Below are 25043 nucleotides of genomic sequence, written 5' to 3' on the forward strand. Positions count from 1 at the left end.
TAATCCCCATTTCTATTACGTTGGTAATAAGGATCGAGCATACATGAAAAAAATAACGTGGAAAATTTAGGAATGAATTCTAATAGGAACATAGAAGTGGGGCCCTTGATGTTGAGTTCTTTCAGTGGATAAAGGCTATGCATGAAAGTTAAAGGGTCGGGATCCAGGTTATATAGGAAGGTTGTATGAAGGACCTTTTCCTTACGCATTGTCACCAAAAAAAAAGTTTAGCTCTGACGACTAATACAAATATTGGGTCGTGGTTTGTACGCAATGCTTGACTTTGGGGCTATATGAGGAATTTAAAACTAATGGTTTCTTTGAATAGGTTTGTACTATTCCCTTGAGGCTCCTTCCACTGGGTCATACGAATCGTCTTCCAAGCACAGATTAGGCACTCTGGGATTTTAAGCAGCTCAAAATTTGGCCCTACATGAAGTGGTATCAAAGTTGGAAAGCTCTGAAAATCTCAAATTGCAAAGGTCAAAAGAAGGATATGCAAGAGAAGAAAGAATCCACACAGGTAAAACACAAGAAGCTTAAGAAGAGGCATCAATCTGGAAGAGTTTGAACGAGATTGCAGGTTTACTGAATTGTGTATTTTAAGAAGAATTTGTTTTGAATTTTGAAAGTATTTCTTTTTTAGATGAATGGATAGAAAGGAAATATTAGTGATGGATTGTGGTAGAATGAGTTAATTGTAGTATAATGTAGGTTGATAATGTCGATTGCCAAGGATAAAATGTAGGAAAATGGTCCAATGAAGAAAGTTGATAAATGTTGAAGCAATTGGAGGGAGAAATGACAAGTTAAGTGATAGGTAGTCATGAAAGAAACAGACACAAAGGTGGCAGAAAATAAGCAGTGACAGAGGAATAAGGGAGTAAGGAGAGCTCTCAAAAGAAGCTTGTGGAAAAAAAATAAAAATAAAAACAGCAAGGATGTTGTAAAGAAACTTCAGCCAGAGATTGAAGCAAAGAATGGAAGAAAGGACAATGTGAAAACTTGCAACAACCTAGAGCAAGGAGTGATCATTTGGTTCCAAAAGAGAGGACCAGGAAGGTGCCAAAAGACTAAGCTCAAAGGAGAAGAAGCTTGGTGAGGTATCATGTGGCAAGAAGAGGATAAGCTTGCTACTATAGAGGTTGGTTGCAGTCACAATGGGCATGGAGAAGCTCACAGAGGAAAGATTGATGAAGATAATGGAAAACATTCGAAGAGGAAGTCCAGAAAGACACCACAACAACAGGAAAAAGGATACCAAAACAAATATTACAAAACAGAAAATGAGTGAAAAGGAAAGAGAGAAAGAGCTGGTTGATATGAAAGTAGAACTCAATGAGATGAAGCAATGGCTACAAGAACAAATAAAGCAGTGGAAAAAAGGATTATTAACAAGATTGAAGAAAGGTATTTATGTGGGAAGAAGAGTAAAGTGGCATGTTAGAGAGTTGTATGCTGAGAAGCTAATGTAGCAAGTAGAGGAAGAAGAAGCACTCAGAGAAGCTGAGTATGAAGTCAGAGAATCCATTTGTGAACCTGAAAAAGGACCAATCCTTGGAAAGGAAGATGATGATGCAGAGATGCTAGAAGCATCTTTTGAGACTAGATTGTCTCATGATTTTGGTTTTAATTATTTTGGTAAGTGTATATTTGTAGGTGGAACAATAGAAATGGTGGGAGTGCCACAGAGGCAAAGCCATGCTAGTGCATAATAGCGAATGAAAATGGAACCTAGAGAGGAGTAGTTCCAGGAAATTATTATAGGAAGAAGCAACTATGAGAGAGTTCATGATGAAACTCTTCAATGGTGTAGGATGAAACTCAGAGGTATGATTGGTTGGGTTTGTTTCTTTTTTATAAGTGTATTTTTAGTTATTTTTGAAGGATTTAGAAATATTTGGAGAGAAGGAAAGGAGAGACTGCATAATTTTCAGAATGAAGATGGTAAGGAAGAATTTGGCCAGAGTAACCTAACTCAAGGAATTATCTCAACAGAAGTTATAAGGAGTCAGGAGTGAGGAGACAATTTGGAAAGAAAAAGGGCATATCTGGAGATAGGGGCTTGTACATTGGTTAAGGATGATCAGAAATAATAATATATACCTAAAGCTGGTGTTAGTGCCTAGATTTACCTCAGGTTGAAAAGGTAGGATCCAGGGCCAACATCAAACCACGCTCAGCCTGGTAGCTAGCCCTACCAGGTCAGGAGAGGGCTCTCTCCAAATCAATCTCAGCAAATTATGATCGATGAGGGCTTGAGATGACTGAAATATCTACTGATCTTAGGCTAGGTATAAGTGCAAGAGAGTTTGATTTGATAAAATGGAGTTTTGTTGGCTCAGATGGAAAGGTAGATTTTGGGTGCGGGGATTGAGGCTCAGTCCTGCAGAGATCTCAATGGGGCAAGGTAGGCAATTTTTTTTGGCCCTTAAAATCCAATGAGATGGAAGGAAAAGATAGGTGAGGTGTTGAAGAGGGCAAGAGAAATCATGGATCCTCCCCAAACAGCTGAAAACATCAAATAACTAAAGCAAACTTCAAGTAGAGCACTGCAATTTCAATGGATTCTACTTACACTCTTGTTTGTTTAGTTCAGAAGAAACAAGATAGAGAATGGCATACATAACACATAAAGAAAATTCACAATTATAGAGAAAAGCATTGTACCAAGACAAATTGCCACATGGATCCCAAAGAGTGCTGCAAATCCTGGTCTCAATTCCTTAGCCAAAATGAAAATATGAGTGTACAATGAAGTTCTTTTCTTTCTCAAGAGTCCAACCATGCTAATGACTGAAAGATCACAAGATATAGACAAAGCATAACTCATCCTAGCCTCTAGGGGTCGAGCTCACAAGTTTAGGAGCTGTTCCAACTAATTCTAAACTGAGAACTAGAAATCAGGCAGTGGAACAGCTTGCCTCTAGAAACTAGGGAACTGATTCATTCAGTTTCAAACAACATTTTAACCAATGAATCTACCTCCATAAGTGAAAATTTGACATATTTACATCATGATCCATCAATTTACCTTAAATTACATCACAAATTTTCCATTAAGAAAGTGAAAAAGTCAAACTGGCCAAAGCTGGGCGAAAAACAGAGCAATACTTGGTCAAACTGGCAATTTTTCCTCTATGCGTCGCGCCTGATTCTCTATGCGTAGCGCCTATTTGGACCCACTTTTGGAGGCCTTCCCAATGTCAAAATTCATACCAAGTGTACTTTTTGGAAAGGTTTTCCTATCTACTTTCCAACCCAAGTGGAATTTTTCAATTTAGCCTCCATTTGCCCCTCCAAAACTCAGTTCTCCCAACACCGCTTTCTATGTGTCAAAATAGGGGCAGAAAGGCCATTTTTAGGGTGTTTTTAACCTTTTTGGGGGCTCAAAACCTGTCAAAATTTCTTGGCCATTTGTGAGCATGCATATTTTTTCATGAAAAATCCAAATATGTTGATTTTTTCTCAAAATGATGCCTCCATCAAAACCGAGTGTCGGGTGGCGCGCCGCATAGGGCAGAAATTTATGTGTTTTAGTGCCAAAAATTCCAAAAATGCAAAAAGTGCCCCAAATTTTTTGAAATTTTGGCTGAGTCTCCTCCATCAAGCATTGTGTTGGGCCAAGGAAGCCTCATCCAATATATGAAATCTATCATGCTCCTTTCGCCTCCTCGATGCCCTTTTCAACTTTTCTTTCAAGCTCCTGATTCTTGCCTTGCAACTTTGTTTTTCGCCAAATAATGGTAGGCCATGTGCCCCAACAATTTCTTCTCTTTGTTAGCCTTCTCTAGCATCCTTTCCCAAGTGCAAGTTTGTCCTCTCAAGCCAAGATTCACACTCAGCTTGAATTTCCCTTTCAAGTGTTGTCGACTTGGTTTTCCTTCTCTTAGCAACTTGTCGGTTGCTTGCATGTTTTTGAGCTCCATGGATGAGTGGGACTGATGAGGGGAGGATTTGAGGCTAGCTGTAGGGTTTTGGGGAATGAAAGGGTTTATGGAATAGTATTTAGGCTTTGGGATAGCAATTAGGGTTTGGGGATATTTGAATAGGGTTTGGGAATAGTGGGATTAGGTATTAGGGTTTTTAGTTTTAGGGATAAGGGGATAGGTGAGTGTGAATGAAAGGGGAGAGGGAAATTAATATGATTGAAGTGTAGTGAAAGCAAAATGAAAATGGGGATACAACGGCAAAACTGCAATTTTGCAAACCCTAGGCAATTTTCTCAACACAACTTTGCAAGGAACTAGGGTTTTGTTTTTAACTGATTGAAACACCATAAACACTGATGGAAACTCATACATTGGCAATATGGAGGTTTTAACTTACTTGAACACAAGAATATTGAGCAAATTTTGCAATTTTGGAGAGTTTGTGAGTGAAATCAGGCTTCCAACGCTATGCGTTGTGCCACAAACCCAATGTGTCACGCCACCAAACCCTATGCATAGCGCTTTTTGTAGGAGACTTTTGGAGGCCTTCCTGGCATCCAAATTGGGCACAAGATAGTTTTTTGGAACTTTTATTGAGTCTACTTTCCAACCCAACTAGAATTTTTCAATTTTGAGTTCATCTGCCCTATCAAAAATCAAATCTCCCAAGATTGGTCAAAATGTGTAGAATGAGGCTGCCTAAAGGCCGAGTGTTGTTGTAGTCAACTTTTGAAGGTCTTCCTCAACTCCCAATTGAGCTCATGATAGCTCATTAGAAAGATATTTGTGTCTAGTTATCATTGGACTCATCAATCAAGTCATTTGGCCAACCAAGCTAGGATAAAACTTGATTTTCCCAAGTCACTTCAGAGGTGTATAAATTCTCCCGAGGAAACTATATTTTTGACACTTCTCTAAAACCATGACACCTGTGTAAAAAGTGAACAACATTTTTCTTCCTTGGCCTATTATGGACAAAAACCTCTCTCAGTTCCCAAATTCATCTTTTATTGCTCAGAAACATCATTGGAGTAAAACCTATCCCGATGTGTGGAACAGGGGATTTGTCGAAATGAAGTGAAATGAATGGGATAAGTGGCTTCTAAATTCCTGAGAAAATTTTTGGAAGTAGGGAGGGATGTTAGGAAGTAGGGGAAAGTGGAATTTCAAAGATTGAGTGAGGGGAAGGGGTCCAAAAGGGCAAAACACAGGCCTAGTCTAGAAAATTGTCAAGTTGTAGCAAGAAACTAGGGTTTGTGCAAAAATGAGGAATTCGGGGGATCTCAGTGATGGGAAGTGTTTAATAAGGTACATTAAGGATAGGGGAAGGTGTATGAAAATCCGGATACAAGTTTTGTTGATGATTTGACCATCCAAGAGAAATTACCTTCAAAACCCTAGGAGAGGGAAATGAACTTTACCTAGGCGCAACTGAAGCATGAACAAGGTGTAAAATGACCCATTGGACCTTGACATGATGATGACAACCCTATGAATGATGGTACACTCAGTTGAATGGTGACATGGACCGACATTTGGACAACTTTGAAAGGAGTAAAAGCAAACCCTAGAGCTAATGCCTAGTGACCAAATTTTACTTGAAGACTCACTGAAATGACAAAATTTGACCTTGACACCTTAAAATCACTTTGTAAGAGCATGTTTGATCACTGGAGGAAGGCTGCAAAAACTGACACTAACGGCTGGAAAGAAAAAAATAATGGATGTTTTTTAATACAAATGGTTCCTTGACGAGGAAGAAATTAGAGATAATAAGGAAAGGTTCATTGACAGTCTGATGAACTATGAAAATAATGCAGTTCAGCTTGGAAATGAGACAGTTGAGGAAACAAAGGAAGAACCCAATGTTTTTTAATCTAACACTAGGTGTATGTTTTCAAGTTTGACAGATGAGGATTATCAAGTTAATCATGTGCTTATACAGGTTGATGAAGAACTAGGGCTTATAGAGGAAATGGTTGAAATAGAAGAGTTTTGTACACATATAGATTTTGGTCTTGAAGATTTATAACAGGGGAAGTTGAGGAAAATAAATCTTTAATTTCTAAGGAAGATGAAATGATCCATAAATTGTCGTGGATATTCCACTGGACTGTTCGTCACAACAGATCTGATAATATTATATTAAAAATCTGAGATTCTACACTATTACAGTTTTATTTAATTTCTAAATATGTAAAATTAAATATAATTAGTGCATGCATGTAAAAGTAAATTGATCATAAAATTAGAGAATGACAATATAAGCTCACACACACACATAATACACAAGATATGCTCTCTGGGAAGCCCTTTCGGGAGAAAACCCAGCTGGAAAGTGAAGCCGCTTTGCTCTCTTTCTCTATATAGAAATATGGTTGTAGATAAAAAGAATTAATGTTCGTGGCCCGTGGACTACTACAGTGCACAAATCCTCTCTTTTTTCTCTACCTCCTATCTCTCCTAGCTATATTTTCTCAACTATGGAATAAAATCCTCTTGGAAGAATGGAATGCCTCTTCCTCCTTGTGGCTCGGTTATAACACAACTCGATAGCCTACTAGTGGTTAAGTTTGATTACATCAACTCTTAACTAGAGTTACAAAATAGACTCTTCTAGAGTCTTTTACATCACAAACACGTGGCTAGCCCCTTTTCCATGAATAATGGGGGTTGACGCGGCATCCTCCCAAACTATAGGTGTGAAAACAGGAAGGTCAACTTCTGAGTGACATAACTTTTGCATACGGACTCCAATTGACATGATTCTTGTGTCATTGTAAAGATATATGTGTGTAGAATATCATGCAAAGATGTTTCGCATACACAACAAAGTTTTACCCCCAAAAAATGTCGTTTGATGCCTCAAAAATCTCCTAGAAGGTTTCAGACCCTGTTTCGCCAAACTGGGTCCCGTTGGTAAAATCAGTCCCATGAGATGATTCCTCCACTTTTTCACTCCAAATGTATCGAAATCGATGAAAAACAATATAATGATCCAATTCGGATCATGAAACAAAATTTCTTATTCTTGGGATTATGCCGCGGACTTTGTACAAGTACTGAAGATGAAGCAACCTATGAAGACATCACAAGACATACTCAAGGAAAGTATTGTGCCTATAGAAGAAAGCACTAATAAAGCTGAAGTTTAACTTTTGGAGGAGTGGATAACAAGAAATTGGAGCAATGGATGTTGCATAAAGGACGAGGAAACAATTCAAAATGATTTTGAATTGTATGAAGAATTGAATTGTTTGGAACAAAGGATAGAAACCCAAAGAATGCACATACAAATTACAAGGACATAACTGGAGGAGGAAGGATTTGTGTTAAAAAACAGTGAAGAAAGAGTTGTCCAGTGTGAGTAGCAAAGATATGAACAGTTGATTGGTAAGAGTTTTGTAACTCTTATAACAAAGGAGGATGTGCAACAACCTAAGGACATGAATAGTAGCAGTGGAGATTAACCAAAGATAGAGGCTGACAAGGTGATTGATGAAGTGTGTGAGTTGATGAGAATACCATCTAAAAGGAGGAGGTACAATTGGAAGAGGAGTATGGGTAATAAGGAAGAGAAAATGACAAAAGAAATCTGCATCAACAGAGCAAGTGGGCAGCAACAACGCAAGATATAGAAACCTGGAGAATAAAAGACAACAGGGCAACATCACCACAGCCAGGAAATAAACCAGTTACAAATTAAAGTTTTTGATCCTGAAGGACATTCAGCAACACATGAAAGTACATGGTCAGGAAACCATGATATTTTTCTACCTTAGGATTATGATGCAGGAGCATTCCACCTCCAAGTCAAAATCTATTTTGACTAGACCCGAGGGTTTTGATTTACCAAGGGAGTTGGTTCCCTAATTGAGAAATGTACATAAGTAATGATAATGAGGATAGTGTAACTAGATATCTCTTTTTGAATATAGATCTCATTAATACCTGTGAGAGTTAGAGAGAAATGAAGGAAGTTAGATTGTTGAAAGATTTATGGATCTAGGAATCCTAGAATAGGGGTTTAAGTGAGGATTTTGTGGATCTGAACCATAATATAGTTCAAAATCCTTATGTACAAATATGTAGCTAAAATAGGATTATTTTATGGTGAGAGAGAAGAGAATCGAGAGGCTTGGGAAAGCCAAAATATGGCTTTAGTGCCAAAAGGGCCATGTATTATAAATCTGGCTAGAAATGCCTATTGTAATTATGTTTTATTATTTTAATTAATATAATGAAGGAAGTGCTCTGTCAGAGTGTCCTGAGTGGATCTGTGTGTGAGAGGGAAGTGATAGTTTCTTTAATAACTAGTTTTTATGTTATCTTATATCTGGAATACATACACTATAACACATGCACAATATTTAGGTACATAATAGTGGTTACAGACTCGTTTGTAGATAAGGTGAGAGGATCACCTAAAATATAACTCATATATATGAGAGCGATTGCAGGAGGGTCTCCTAAGAAGGTATGAAAGAGGCTAATCAAAGTAAAGGAAGCTTAGGAGGATTGGCTCAAAGAATTCAAGGGAGAAAAGATCGTAGAGGAGACTTAAATATTGAGAGGAGTCGAGAAGGAAAAAAGGCGAGAAGAAAGAGATAAGTAGAGAGATGAAAAGGTGTTGGAGCACAGAGCCACTACATATAAGCATCGTCGAGAACACAACACTTAGTTTTAGTTTTGTGACGGAAGTCCATCACTTTACAGTGTTGGGATACATCATTTGACAGCGCCAGGAAAAAAAAATCTGAAAAGTTGACCAAGAGGCTTTATTTCATAAGGAAAGAGCACAAGTTCTTGACTGCACCGAACCATAGTTATTATCCTGGAAGAACAAGAGGGGAGTGGTTATGAAATAGGCAGGCTTAGAGAGTGGGATCATGTGGCGAAATGGATTCACCTGGAAGTTTCATAAACCAGAGACTTGTGAACTCATCTTTCTTTTGCGTTGGTATTTTGAAAGTGGGCAAAAGATATTATGGGGAGAATCTGGATGGGTCTCGCCCAGAGGGTTTACCCCGACAACTTTTGTCATCCCCATTTCCATTGCGTCGGTAGTAAGGATCGGGTGTTCTTGTAAACAATCACATGGAAAATTCAGGGACGAACACCAATAGGAACATAGAAGTGGGGCCCTAGATCTTGAGTTGTTTCGACAGATAAAGGCTATGCGTTAAAGTTAAAGGTACAGGATCCGAGTTATATAGGAAGGTCATATGAAGGACCTTTTCCTTGCATGGTGTCACCAAAAAAAGTAACTTGCCTCTGGCGGCTATTACAAATTTTGGGTCATGGTCTATATGCAACATTTGACTTTGGGGCTATCTAAGGAACTTGAAACTGATGGTTTCTTTGAAGATGTTTGGAATATTCCCCTAAGTCTCCTCCCACTGGGTCATAGGAAGTGCCTTTCAAGAACAGATTGGGCACCCTAGGATTTTAAGCGGCTCAAAATTTGGGCTTGCATCACTTCTTCATCCATTCACCTTAACTATTCGCATGAAAAACCATTAACTGAGACAATTAAACCCTACCTTTGTAAAAACCTCCTCACGCACTTTCGAGAATTGAATAAGACCTCCAAAATAGGGCACACATTCGTCTATCCCTTCGTGTCCTTTGTGCCACTTCCGTGTTCACGACCAAGAAATTATGTTTTACACAACCATATCTCTGTTTTCATTCCCTCCTTACTGGTTGTAGCCCAATATACCCCAGGTTATGTTGATTGCCTCCTCACGTTGACATCTAGACCGAACATGATAGAACTCGCAGACGTGTGAGTGTGCACCACAGAGCCATGTGCGCACCTCAGAGCCACCCTATGCAAAAGTGACTTAAAAAGGAAGTCACTGTGAATTGTAGTAATGAGTAAGTGTAATAATTAAATTATAACTAATAATGTTGTTGCATTTTTTTGCCACAGTTTTTTTTTTTTTTGGGAGTTTTGTATCATATTATCATGTTTAAATTGTATAGAATTTGGTAGGGATTTTTTGGAATGACAAGTTTGAGTTATAAACTCTCCACAATATAAGAGACCCAAAGGTTTTTTAGGGTGTTGAATCCATATATGAAATCAAAAACTCATTTTAAACAACAAAAATTAAGATTTTGCCAAAAAAATGGTTAGATTCCAGACAAAAGTCCAAAATGTAGCATGTTTAGACAACGTCTTTTTTTCCTTTTAAAATAAATATATTATATTAAAATAAACTAAAAAAAATTAAAAATCATAACAAAATAAATCATTTTATTAAAAAAGTTAATTATAATTGATGAAACTTGTTTATAAAACTTTGTGACCAAAGCTAACATCATAAGTACCTATAAGACACAACCTATTCCAAAAAATAATTCTTTAATGCTTAGAGTTTAGTACAGATTCTTTAGGGACAAAAAGAAACTAGATCTTTCCAACCTAGATCCTTCTTAACTGAAGATCTATCAAGTGTCGAGAGAGATAAAATCTCTCAAGTTTTACACTCAAAAAAAAGGTTTGCACCTTGAGAGATTTTATCCCTCTTGGCACTTGATAGATCTAGAGTCAAACTGAATCTAGGTTGGTTATAATAACATTTTATTAATGTCATTATAATATTATTTTGCTATTATAATATATAAATTTTATATTAATCTTTATTTATTTATTTCACTTTCAATATAATTAATATTACGAATATAATTATTAAGATATTCACATAACCATATATAGTCTTATTATTTTCAAAATCATATTACAATACTTATTAATCAATTAATAAATGAAGAACAATAATATTATTAGTTAATAGATTATGATCAATCGCTCATATATTGGTAGTTGTTTCATTTTAACCATTTTATTATGGAGTTGTCTATAGTGCGACTTTTTGGAGTTTCCGGTGTTGGAATCCTATGAAAATTTGGAGGTGAAATCTTGATTTTTGTTATTTAAACTTTTTTTTACTATATATACGGCTTCAAAACCATGAAAAATCCATAGGGAACTTCTATTGTGCAGGGTTTACCCATCAATCTTGTGATTTCAATGAATTCCTACCAGATTTTAGAGAAATTATACCGGAAAAGCTTCCAAAAAGTCGCACTAAAGACAACTCCTTTTATTATTAATTTTATTATAAGACTCATCTCTTTACTTTCTAATATTCTTCATATGATCAATTCCAATGGCAGTATTAATTTTTAATTATTCATAAATTCTTTTATTGAGTTAATTTAACTTTAATTAAAAAATACATAGTTGATTCGAAGAATTTTTTTAGCAACATGATCTCTAATGGTAAAAAATTTCATTGTAAGACCACCTATTATTTGTCGCGTATTGAACTTTTCCATTTAGGTTCGTCCGAGTAAGCTTCTAGCTTTCTCAATGAAGGATTTTGATCATTCCATGGTTCATTTGATGTTGTTATAGCCCTTATGTTTCTAATCCTTAGGATCCTTGTCCACTAAAATAGAAATTTTTCCTTTTCAAAATTTTTAATATATCATGAAAATATTATAACTACTAAATCTAAATTAATGTTTAATTTCTATAAATAGTCTTTTTCCCTCTAAATATGTTATATTCCACATAAATATCCTGGGTTCTCATAAACCAAGAGCTCAAAAACCGCCAATAACTTGAGTGAGTCAAGTTTACCATAACTAACCAACAAAAACTAATAAAATATATAACAATAAAGTGAAATATTTCTTTTTATTATTTTAATTTGAAGTTATTTTATTTTAACGTAGGGCTATTTTTTTTTATTTTTATTTTTTTTATATGACATAACATCACAACATCTCTTCCATAATGAGTTGGAGAGGGCTCTCAGAGCAATTATGTAAAGATAGTTACAAATTCTAAAAAAGACTTCCAAAATTTTGCACATCTTACAATACATAATTGCTAGCTAGAGGAGTTGACTATGTAGATGGTGAATCGAGTGGCAGGCACATTAATCTAGGCCTATACATTTAAATTCGAGAGAGGGGGGCTTCAGGGAACATACTAGGAGGCAACTTGAGTGCTTTGACATTGATAAAGAGGAGGAGCAAGCTCATTGAACTTACTTCTACCACAATTTCTTTCATCTTCTAGCTATTGAAAGTGTTGTCGGTGTTGGATCAATATGTCTAGGGAAGAGGCCACTTGTATAATCAATTAGCCCATTCAAACTTGTAGATGTTGCAACATGTCTAGGATATCATCCAACTCATGTTAAAGACCAAGAGGAAGTTTATTTCCCAATGATGAAGGCAATTGAGCCATCTTTCCAAGAGGGCATTACATAGACTAGTAGAACCAAAAAAGCATGTGAGAGTGCAATGCACCACAATAATTCATTCCATTAATCATCATATAAGGCACCCTCCACTTAACCATGATTGAAACCTTCCCCACGAATTCTGAGTAAATGTGTCTATACAACATACCTCACTCCCTAGTTGTGGAGATCTTCCCATCAAAACAAATGATGAAGCCAAGGGTGGATGGAAACCCCCATGTGCATGTGTATATAATGGCCTCATGATTGCGACACAATGCCACTTGCTACTGAGGACTCCTGACATGTGTATAAATCATGGAATAGGCTACCATGTGATGCGTTGATTGATGAGGGAACCTTTGGGAAGATTCATCATGTGATTAACCAATTCATCATCCTTTGAATTGAGGACTCTAAGCACATAGTAGGCCTCAATTATGGTGAGGGTTGCCAACCGCATGATGATTCTTTTGGTTATTGATGCCAATTTGATTTTTGATGGCAAAGTTCCTTTTTGAATGTGATTGATTTCTAATTGAGAGTCATCAAAGATGATTAGAAAGTGGGGATTTAATCTTTAAACCAGTTGAACTCCTTGCAAAAGGGCATAAAATTTAGCTTGTTTATTTAAAGTATACCCCGAGGTCAGAGAAAAGATAAACATGATAAAAAACGACCCCACTTATACCTACCACTTTGATCCATTTTTTTAATTTAACTAATTAAATAAATATTATATTTAAAAAGAAATGTATATTTAAAATAAAAAAAAATTATTGCACCAAGGGGCGCTCTCCAACCCAGTATGGTACAGATGTTGTAATATCATGTTTAACATTATGACTCAATTAGAATAAAACAAAACAAATTAAAAATAATTTTAAAAAAACATAAATTTAATAATTATATTTATAATCATATTTATAATTAATAGTTAAACTAGCCTAGATACATCTTAACTCTGGATTTAGTATGCACCGAGAAGGATCAAATCTCTTCAGATGAAAATTTATTTTAAAGTGAAAAGAGTTTTGATCTCTCTCAACACTTAGTTGATCCAGAATTAAGATAAAAATTTTAAAAATCATTAATTTTTACTCTTTAAATATCTATTAAATTTGTAAATAAAAAATAATTCAAAATTAATTTAATTCATAAAACATTGTGTTTTTAATCTATGTTAATATTTTTTATTATTAATTTATAAAATAAAAGTTAAGTTTTTCAATGATAAAAAATGGACTTGAAGGTTATAGCTTAAATGTTATACGAATTGTTCCCTTCCCTTTAATTTAAATAAAGGGAATGAAAACCAACCTTTTTCACTTCAAATTTCAACCAAATTTACTTTGAATTTTGGGTTAATAGAATTGTAAAATAGATTTTTATATTGTATAATGTTATTGTATTAAAGAGTATTCTAAAATGTTCAGATTTATGTTAATTTTCTTTTTTAATAAGTAATGAGAACAAATTAAATTCGAATTTAATTTAATTAAAAATAAATCAACTTTCAAAAACTAAACAACTACCCTTACACAATAAAAACTTTACATCCACCTCGATTTGAACTTATTAAATAATAAAGAGAAATCAATCAACTTTGAAGTATTAAACACCTTCCTTTATATACACATAAAGGCTCTACTTTCACTAAAATTTAAACTCTACTGCCTAGATTTGAACTTATTGAATAATAAAGAGAAATCAACTTTGAAGTTTTAAACACCTTCCATTATATACACATAAAGGCCATAAAGGCTCTATACTTTAAGTCAACTTGTTTGTTTAAAAGAGCTCATCTTAATCACTATGCTATGTCATAATAAAATTTACATTAAAGGCCACATTTGAATGAATGAATATATATATATATAGATAAATAAATACTATATAAAATTACATTTAAATTTATAAAGTCAACTATAATGACACATTCAAAAATGCATTTAAGAGGTCACAACAACATTTACCCATTTAAGAAACGTGGCTTTCAATGTTATGGATGATGGTGATGAAGTTGAAGTTATATCAATATTTACAAAGAATTTTATCTTAGGATAAAAGTTGTATGTCGAGGATAGAAAATATATTTTAATATATCAAAAGTGAGATGTTTTTTTGTTGGTAAATATAAATAAAATATTTTTAAATTTATATATTTAATAGAAAATTACATTAAAATTGAGATTTTTTTTGTAAATATAAATAAAATATTTTTAAATTTATATATTTAATAGAAAATTACATTAAAATTAAGGTATTGAAAGGTAAACACTTTTCAATATATTTTTAAGACATTAATTTTTTTTAATCATGATGAATCGATAATTTTTTGGAGTAATCTAGGCAAGGGCCAAGATCAAACTTAGTAGTTGTCACTATAACACCAAGAGTGTATTTAACAGTATGTAAGTCAGAATACTAGGAATTTATTATTTAACAAGAGTCGAGACTCCCCGAGGTTAGGGGAGCCTACTCCGTAAGCCTTATTACAATGTGCCAAACAGGTCCCCGTGTGGGATTTGAAATCGAGTGGAGGGGATAACATCCCATTAGGTCAACCACACAATTTTCCCACAAGGAGACCAAGATCTTACATATTTTAACTATCATTGATATGAAAAAACTAAGGCAAGGCAGAGTCACACTAAGCTATATTCATTCCCATTTTTGGGACATGCTCATTTAGATTTGGAACTGCATGCTTAGTGTTATGAAACCAGCTCACAAAAAGATAGAAAAGATAGATGAACGACTTAGAATTCAGCCTTTTCGAGGGGGAAACCTCCTTTACATTACACAAATGAACAATTCTTCGATGTTTCAAATTACAATACCTCCTTTCTATATATAGGAGTCTAAGGGGTCATAATATAATCATAGCCGACATAAAAATAATAATGTAAGGGCACAATAATAACAAAGGGGGCTTCTATGGGGCACAATAATAACAATAGTGGGCTTCTATGGGGACTACATGGGTACTACAATATAATAAGGGGGGTGTACTAATAACAATAAGGGGTTACACTAGTAGTATAGGGGCCTAACATGCCCCTCTCCTTCAAAAAGTGTTGTCCTCAATGCTTGAGTAGTTCTTGATGCTTCTGTATAAAATTATTGTCCTTCCATGTGAAATATTCAACAAGTAAGTTATTCCACTTGATGAGATGCTTTGAAATTGATCGATTTCGTAGTTGTAGACTTCTCGGTTCTATAAATGCTTTAGGTTTCAATATGCTTTTTCCTTCCTTGTCAAGTTGTGGCAATATTGTTGGAACTGGGATATTCGGAAACTTTTGAATGACTTCCCACCCCGCTTCACCATTCTTCCATTCATACCTTCCTTTGTTTATCAATTTTGGTTGGATAATAGAAATGGCGCACAACAATGCTTCCACATCCTCATCCTTTCTTGAGAGTGCATCTGCCACCACATTTTGCTTCCCTTTTTTGTAGATGATTTCAAAGTCATAACCCAACATCTTTGTGACCCACTTTTGTTGCTCTTTAGAGGATAATCTTTGTTCTAAAAAGTATTTAAGGCTATCATGATCCGTTTTTACCTTGAAGTGTCTTCCCAGGGTCGCCATTTCTTAAGTGCATGTATTATTGCCAACATTTCCTTCTCATAAATAGCTTTGTGTAAAAACTTTCCTTTGATTGGACGACTTTCAAAAGCAATGGGTCTTTCATCTTGTATTAAAATAGCACCAATTCCATTTCCTGAAGCATCACATTCCACAATAAAGGTTTTTGTGAAGTCCGGTGTAGCTAAGACCGATGCTTGGCACATTGCCTCTTTAAGATGTTCGAAGGCCTTTGTTGCTTCTGGAGTCCATGAAAATGCATCTTTCTTCAATAATGTTGTTAGAGGTGCTGCTATTCTCCCATAATTCTTAACAAACTTGCGATAATACCCTGTCAACCGATAAATCCTCATAGATACTTTATGGATGTGGGGATTTTCCATTCCTTAATGGCTTTAATTTTGCTAGGGTCTACCTTAACTCCTCATGAGATACAATATGACCCAGATATTCCACCTCTTGTACTCCAAAGAAACATTTGGATCTTTTTGCATATAATTGTTTCTCCTCCAATAGTTGTAGCACCCTATCAACATGTTCAACATGATCCTTCCAAGGCTTGCTATAGATTAGTATATCATCAAAAAATACTAACACAAATTTTCTAAGGAAGGGTTTGAAAATGGAATTCACTAAACCTTGAAATGTAGAAGGTTCATTGGTAGGGCCAAAAGGCATGACCAAAAATTCATAATGACCCTCATGAGTTCTAAATGTTGTTTTTGGAATGTCTTCAGTATTCATTCTGATTTGATGATATCCTAAACGAAGATCCAACTTGGTGAAGTAAATTGATCCATGCAATTCATCCTGTAATTCATCAATGATAGGAATAGGAAACTTATCTTTAATAGTGATCTTGTTGAGCTCCCTATAATCCGGACACATGCACCATGATCCATCCTTCTTGTCCACCAATACTATTGGAGCAGAGAAAGAACTTTGACTAGGTTGAATTATACCAGCCTCTAGCATTTTTGTAACCATACGTTCAATTTCACTCTTTTGGGCATAGGGATATCTGTACGGCCTGATGTTTGGAGGAACACTTCTTGGAATCAGATGAATAGCATGATCATGATCATGAATAGATGGGAGACCTTTGGGAGTCTCTAAATACCTTGGAATGATTGTCCAAGACTTTTTGGAGATCTGGAGAAATAGATAATTTCGATGTGGAAACATCTAGCAAACATAATTGTGCAATTACACCTCTTTGTTCCTTTTTTAGAAGCTTTGTCATACTGTTAGAGTTGATTATCTTTCCATGTTTCCCTGCAATACCCCTTAATTCAACTTCCTTTCCTTCCGCAGAAAATTTCATGAAAAGTTCTCGAAAATTAAAAGTTATTGTACCCAAGGATTGTAGCCATTGGACTCATAGTACAACATCAGCACCTCCCATTGGAATGGAAAGCATTGGGCTAGTCAATACATATTCTCCCATGGATAGCTTGATATTATGGCACTTTCTAGAGAAATTTATCGTTCCTCCATTTGCAACCATCACTTGACACTCTGGTGCTGGATATAGGAGGCAATTCAATTCTTGTGCTATCTTACAATGAATAAAATTGTGGGTACTTCCTAAATCAATCAACACTATTACCTTTTTCTTCTTGATTTGTCCTTCTATCTTGATGGTTTGAGGTGTGGTAATTCCAGCCAATGCATTACAAGATATGGTTGGATTCATTTCTTCTTTATCTAGGCTTTGTTCCTGGAGTATATCCTCTTCTTTTGACCTTTCTTGCTCCTTTTCTTCTTCCTCTTCACAATTTATCTAGAATAATTTCTTCTCAGCACACTTATGACCTTTAGTGTATTTGCTATCACAACTGTAACAAAGCCCTTTTGCTCTTTTTTCTTCCAATTGTTGTGGTGTCAACCTTATAGGTTGTGGAAGGCTAGGGGAAACAACACTTCCATCTTTATAGTTGTGAGTGGTATGCTTCCTAGTTACCATAATTTTGCTTTCAGTTTTTCTTGCTAACCTGAATGCCTTCTCTAATGAATCAGGTTCCCAAAGGCGAACATCATGTTGGATATTATCCTTTAAAGTCCCTACGAACACATCAATCCTATGCTCCTCTGGAATATTTTTTACCCTTATGTTCAATTTTTGGAACTCCTCAATGTGCTCCGTTATTGAACCTTTTTGTTTGAGACTTATCAATTGGCTAAAAAAAGTGTTGCTTTTTGTATCCTCATAATGTGCTGTCAATTCTTCTGTAAAAATTGCCCAAGTGATAATTTGTTTACGAGAGCAAAGCCATTGATAACATACAAACTGATTTGGTTCCAAATATAAAGTTGCAATATGTACCTTTTGTTTGTTTTGCACATTATTGAGATAGAAAAATTGCTCCATCTGTAATATCCATGTTGCGAGATCCTTGCCATCAAACTTCCTCATATCGATTTTTGGAATATGGTGGGTCTTCGATCCAACATTAGAGTCTATGAAATCATGATTAACATTTCTTTTGTTCTCATCATGAGTTTCCTTTACTACCCTTTCACCATTAGTAAGTATTTCTGGTAGAAAATTTGTCAAATCTGTCTTCAAATCTGCCATGCTTGTCTTCAAATATGTCTTCAAATCTATCTTCAAATCGTCCATCTTTCTTCCAGGCTCAAGGTGCCCTCGAGCTAGAAATGAAGAAACAGCAGCAGAGGATTATTATTGATGGCCGTTCAGATGACCTATCAGAACAGGAAAATTTCTTGAAACGCAACTCACAGAAAGGGCTAAGCAGGAAGAAACGTTGTGGAGGCAAAAATCAAGAGTCAGATGGCTTAAATATGGAGAGAAAAACACAAAAAAAAATTCATAGTACCACAATCCAGTGCAGAATGAACAATAATATAACTCATATTGAAAATGAGTAGGGAATCAAAGTGGAAACGCACGAAGAAACTGAAAGTGTACTCTTAAATTACTTCAAGCAAATGCACCGAGAGCCAAACGGTGATAGATCACAGGCTATAGAGAAAATCACTCGAAACATTCCTAAACTTATCTCAGAAGAGCATAACCAATTGCTTCTCAAGCCTGTTGACTTACAAGAGGTGGAACTAGCAGCACGACAACTGAAAGCAGGTAAGGCCCCAGGCCCGGACGGATTTACCTCAAATTTTTTCCACAATTTCTGGGATTTGATCAAGATGGAAGTCTGGCAAGTGGTTGAGGAGTCACGATCCTTAAGATGGATGTTTCCGGGGGTGAATGCTACATTCATAGCCCTGGTTCCCAAGGTGGATCTACCAAGCACACCTGACAAGTATAGACCTATAGCACTGTGCAATATAATCTACAAGATTGTCTCCAAAATCATCGCCTCCAGGCTCAAATTGTTGCTTCCTCTCATCATCTCGCCTGAGCAATCCGGATATGTCGAAGGGAGGCAGATCACTGATGGTATCATCCTGACTCATGAAATAATTCATTCTCTGAAGATCTCCAAGAAGCCAGGTATGCTCCTCAAACTAGATATTTCAAAGGCTTTTGATAGCCTAAGCTGGATGTATATTGAAAAAGTTCTAATTGCTTTTGGATTTGCTGCTCCTTGGGTTAGATGGGTTATGAGCCTCATCTCCTCCTCCTTCTTCTCTGTTTTGGTCAATGGTATACCCTCTTCTCCTTTTCATCCTTCCCGGGGTATCAGGCAGGGAGACCCTCTCTCCCCTTTCCTGTTTGTTATCATGGCAGAAGGATTAGGTCGAAGTATTAGGTCAGCTCAGCAATCCCAGTGTCTCAGAGGCCTATCCTTTCATAATTCCCCTGCATTCACTCACCAGCAATTTGTTGATGACAACATGCTTTTTGGGCATCCCTCGGTCCAGGAAGCTCGCCAGCTCAAATCCCTTCTGATTGACTTCTCGGAGGCATCTGGAGCCTCTATCAATAAATCCAAATCTCAGATCATCTTTTTCCATACTCCTACTATAACTCAGGCAGCTATAACCCATATTCTGGGATTCTCCACTGCTAAACTTCCTTCCAAATATTTAGGTGCTCCTCTGACTGCCTCGGCCCTAAAGCACTCTTCATGGAAAATCCTTTTAGAAAATCTGGAGGCTCGGCTCTCCTCTTGGACTCACAGATCTCTAAATATGGCAAGCCGGCTAGTCCTCATAAAAGCAGTTCTTCAGGCTATGCCGCTATACCTCTTCTCCATCCTCGCAGCACCCAAATGGGTTCTCAAAGAAATCAAGATTCTCCAGAGATCCTTTCTCTAGGGTAGCAGTGGTCACAGGCGCAAGTGGGCTCTGGTCAAATGGGAAACGGCATGTCTACCAAAGAAAGGGGGCGGTATTGGTTTAAGGGACCCTTCTCATAGCAATGAGGTCATGGGAGCTCGAATTTGGTGGAAGTGGCTAACTGAGCCTCTCACCCCTTGGGCCTCTCTGTGGACAGCTAAGTATGCAAGAAATTGCCCAGCGGAGGAACTAATAAGAATATCAGAGGTCAGCATGGGTTCCATTATATGGAATTCGGCCAAGCAGCATAGGAATCTCATTCAGCAGCACAGCTTTTGGGAAGTGAAGAACGGTAACATTGCAAGGTTTTGGGAAGATTCTTGGCAGCAGATGCCCAAACTAAAGGACCAAATCCCTCATATTCAACATCTGGAGCAGGATATGCAATCTCATGATAAGGTGGAAAACTTCTGGAGAAATTCATCGAACCAAGATTACAGGGAATGGCTCAAGGCGATTCAGATCTTAAGACAGGGTTCGACACAAGCCCAACAAATTCTAGATACAGAATTAATGAAAAGAAGAATTCAATATTCTGAGGAAAAGGATATTCTTCGATGGGGATATGAGGAAAGAGGCACCTTTTCTACGAGAGAGGCCTACAACATCCTTATCAAGGAACATATGGTGATAGATCCTCTCTGGAGCAAAATATGGGACCCTTCCATATGGCCGAAAATCTCCACCTTTCTTTGGCTCCTCTGTCATAACAAGATTCTCACGTGGGACAATCTTAGAAAAAGGAACTTTCATGGACCTTCAATATGTCCTAACTGCAGACAAAAGGAGGAAACCATAAAGCATCTCATGCATTCCTGTCCGATGGCACGCAAGCTCTGGGAAAAGGTCAGTTTCCGCTGCCAAAAGGAAGGAAGAACTAATGGAGACATCATTGCCACTGTGCGCAACTGGGACCATACCCCTTATCAAAGTAAGATTTTAAATTTCCTTTGGAAGCTCATTCCGGGCTTTCTCATGTGGGCCATATGGAAGGAGAGAAACAGTAGAATATTCAAGGATCACTCTAGACCGCTGGAAGATATCTGGAAAATAATTTGCCAAAATATTGAAGAAACCATATCTCTCAAAACCTGGTACCAGGAGGATCTCCCAATTACCCCCCAAGAACAATCTATATGGGCCAATTGGAACTTCCAATGGAAGCGAGAACAGCTTATCAAAGGAACAAAGCCTCCAAGGAGCCACTCACCTGAGAAATGGTCACCTCCCCCCATGCATATGTACCAGCTTAATTTTGATGGTGCCTCGAAAGGCATCCCAGGTAGTTCAGGCTTTGGAGGGATTTTCAGAGATCATAAGGGAGCTCCTCTCTTAACCTTTTTAGGTTCAAGAGGATGGGATACCAATAACTCAGCAGAATTGGAAGGTCTATGGTAGAGTCTAATTCTTGCACAAGGTAAAGGCTTCTTTCCGCTCATAATAGAGGGCGACTCCCAGATCATCATCAATATGGTCTCAAGAATCCTGCAGGGATCCCCTTCTTGCAAAGTAAGTAACAGTTGGAGAATGGAAAAAAGGCTACAATCTATTGAATGCTGGCTTTCCTCCCACAGGGCGGTCACTCTGAATCACATTCGTAGAGAAGGGAATAAAGTGGCAGACTTACTTGCTAATATGGGGGTTGGTTGTAGGTTGCATCTACATGTTGGATCAATTTCAAGCTTAGCCTCTGAATCTCAACTCTTGGATTACAACAACCTAGTGCAGAAGGAAATGCATCAGGAAGAAGTAGAACCCCCAGATGCGGGTGAAATTAATGAACTTAATGCTCTTCATGACAGACAGTAAGGTTTGGTACTGCCAGCTGCAGGGCAGCGTGGCTTCCCAGGATTTCACCCGGCGCAAGAAGGATAAACTTAAGAAGGGCAGATTTGGTAGGATCTCTGCATTAATGGTTTGCTCCATTCGAAGTGAAGCAATGGTGGTTATAATCATGGCACTCTCGATTATTCTCCTCACAATTAGTGTTCAGTCTTCGTGCTCCAGGCTCTGGTTTGCTGCGGATTTTGGGGGAAAGCAGGTCTCTGCTCACAGAGGCAAGCTTCATGCCTGTACTCCGTTATCTTGGAGGCGGTATTATTATGTTAAGGGTCTTGATGGCAGGTTAAACTCTGCTATCAGCGGTAAGCTTTCTACTGCTCTGGAATTTCGAATTGGGCGGCCCTCACCATCCTCTTAGGCCTACTTTGTGCGCTCGAATTGGTTCCCGGTGCAGTCTTTTTGCCCTCCAGTCATTGTCCCTGGTTGTTCTGTGCCTCCCCCTACGCACCTCAATATGGTTCGCTAGAGTGTGAGGAATCGTTCCGGGGGGCGCCGAGGTAGTCGAAGGCGTTCGAAGGCAAGATGTTCTGTGGACCCTGAACTGTCTCCTATTAATCTCCCCTCCTCTCCGGTGAATGTGCCTCCTCTTAGGCCTGCTTCACAGGCCGACTCCAAACAGTGCGTTTCAAACCACTCACTTCAAGTTCCAAAGAAATCTCAATAGGCCATTGATCACTGCTCATATCACTATTATCCTTTTGGAAGAAGAAAACCAGCTTTATCCTCTGGTGTGCGTGGCTCCTGAGCCTTCTCAAAGCAGTGAGCAATTTACGGATGGGGGAAGCCCAAAGAAACGAAAGGGAGATAGGCTTGGCAAGGATGAAGCTCCCAGCGTTACCCCACCTCTTGAAGACATTGTCCCGGTGGTCGGGGAAGGGAATTCCAAAGCCACTAATCATCCCATGGCGAACCCAGCGGGCGAGAAGGCTGGAAGCGAAGATTTATGGATTGGCAGTGCGTGTCCAGTGGTGGAGATGCCTCCTAGTGAGGACGTGGATGTTTAAGGCCACCTGGGTCTGTTCAAACTTTCTTTTTGGTTTTGCTGACGTCTCAGATGACCATTTCCAGGCAGTTTTGTTTGCAGTCATGGTTCAACATCTTCAGCCAGATGATTTTGTTTTCCTCCTGGGCAGTGGCAGTATAATGATCTTCTGGTTAGCCAAGGAAAATGTATGTCTTGCTTTCACGTCTCTTCTTATGTTCTACTGGTCTATCTCTGGGCTCTACATATGTTTTCTAGCTTTCTGTAACTGGTCTTCCCAGGCTCTTCCTAGACTGCGGCAGTTTTGTTGCGTTGAGTGCTCTCGGGTACTGTTATCTGAGGCCTCAACTCCTTGTAATATTATTTTACTTTTCAGTTAATAGAATTAGTCTTTGCCGAGAAAAAAAAAATCATCCATCTTAGCTTCCACGTCATTCATCTTAGCTTCTACATCTTTCTTTAAACCATCCATCTTAGATTCTGTTACTTTTTGTGCGAGTGACATTTGTTGCACTTGGTCTCGTAATTTTGATATATCATGTTGCATTTCTTCCTCTTCTTCATAAGTCATGCTGGAGATTTTAGGTTTCTTACTAGGTGTTTGCATTTTTTTCCTCAGGGCATCAGTTACCGATAATAATGTTCTACTATGCCATTTGAATTCCTTCAAAATAGTTTTTCAAACCAAGCTTAAGCAAAAATTTAAAAAAATCTACACACCTTTTTTCACTTTGCAGGAGCTCGATATTACCTCTAATGTATCTCTGTAATTTCGAATCCTCTAGTTCTGAAATTGCGACCTGTAGTAGCCCTCTGTGTCCCCTTTCCAATGCCACCAGTCTGATCGAATTTAGATTCTTCAAGGCAGACTTATGCATAATCTCCCAAGATGACCTGATTATAGACCTTTTCAGAAGAGCTACCTTGTAGGAAGTGCCACGTGTCATTATTTCGACCTTAGGATCTGAAAAATATACACAGCAAACTACATTCCGTCCTCTTTCTGTAACTTCTTACAAAATTTCAATCTAATGCTCAAAACAAAAGTTATGACTATTTTCCCCAAGTCACCTGTTTGGAATGTAATTTGGGAGTCTGCAAAAATGCCAACTTCCTCAGATCATATCTCCGCAAATATAGCGCGAAAAGCTCTGAAATTCGGACCTTGAGTTAAAAACGATTTCGGCCCAAATGGGTTTTTTTTTAGCGTCTGAAACGTCGCAGAAAAAGAGAAAAAAAAAATTATATCGCAAATTCCATGATGACCTATTTGGAGCAGCGAAACCTAGAATTCAAAGCTCTAATACCAAATGTTATGAAACCAGCTCACAAAAAGATAGAAAAGATAGATGAACGCCTTAGAATTCAGCCTCTTCGAGGGGGCAACCTCCTTTACATTACACAAATGAACAATTCTTTGATGTTTCAAATGACAATACCTCCTTTCTATATATAGGAGTCTAAGGGGTCATAATATAATCATAGCCGACATAACAATAATAATGTAAGGGCACAATAATAACAATAGTGGGCTTCTATGGGGCACAATAATAACAATAGTGGGCTTCTATGGGGACTACATGGGTACAACAATATAATAAGGGGGTTGTACTAATAACAATAAGGGGTTACACTAGTAGTATAGGGGCCCAACACTTAGAGGAACTTGTAGACTTACCTGATAAAGAAGGATTAGACAAGTGTTGCATAGAGAACTACAAATCCTCCATTTGTTGATGCATACTAAAAATATCATCTTCGATGTGTTGTATTAAGTTTTGATGGTCGATGAGTATTTTCATAATAGGAGATATTTGAGACTAATGGGTTATGCTTCAATTGAAGGGAATATATTTATTCCTACATCTTATGTAATTGGTCAATTATTTTCTCTAGTTGAGGTCTCAAATTTCCCAACGCCTATGCAATTTGAACTTCTTGTAGAGATTATGATGTAGATTTGAAACTGCTCATGCAATTTACTATATCACAAGGCTCGAAACTATTGTATTGTTCAACGAAATTCAATTCACAATCGAGAATACAAATCATAAACATGCAAAAAGAAACATCAGATATGCACAAATATTTATCTAGGGGAAAGGACAGCTCAAAACCCCTTCCTATATGTATTGCATTAATCAAAGAAAAGAGATGATTACAT

The 25043-nt window shown here is 37.3% G+C and overlaps 1 protein-coding gene across 1 annotated transcript in view; it reads left to right on the plus strand.

Moving 5' to 3' along the window:
- The window catches only part of LOC149258642 (uncharacterized), a 37372-nt gene extending 15117 nt beyond the window's left edge, over positions 1-22255 (plus strand). The window contains exons 2-5 of the mRNA XM_089426760.1: positions 18685-19911; positions 20035-20682; positions 20835-20901; positions 21858-22255. Of these exons, the coding sequence (XP_089282886.1) occupies positions 18685-19911; positions 20035-20682; positions 20835-20901; positions 21858-22255 (2340 nt within the window). The remainder of the gene's footprint in view (positions 1-18684; positions 19912-20034; positions 20683-20834; positions 20902-21857) is intronic.
- Positions 22256-25043: the final 2788 nt, after the last annotated feature.

Source organism: Pinus tabuliformis, chromosome 6 (genome assembly GCF_031772625.1).
Source record: "Pinus tabuliformis cultivar Carrire ecotype Pingquan chromosome 6, CPIR1, whole genome shotgun sequence".
NCBI classification, from domain to species: Eukaryota; Viridiplantae; Streptophyta; class Pinopsida; order Pinales; family Pinaceae; genus Pinus; species Pinus tabuliformis.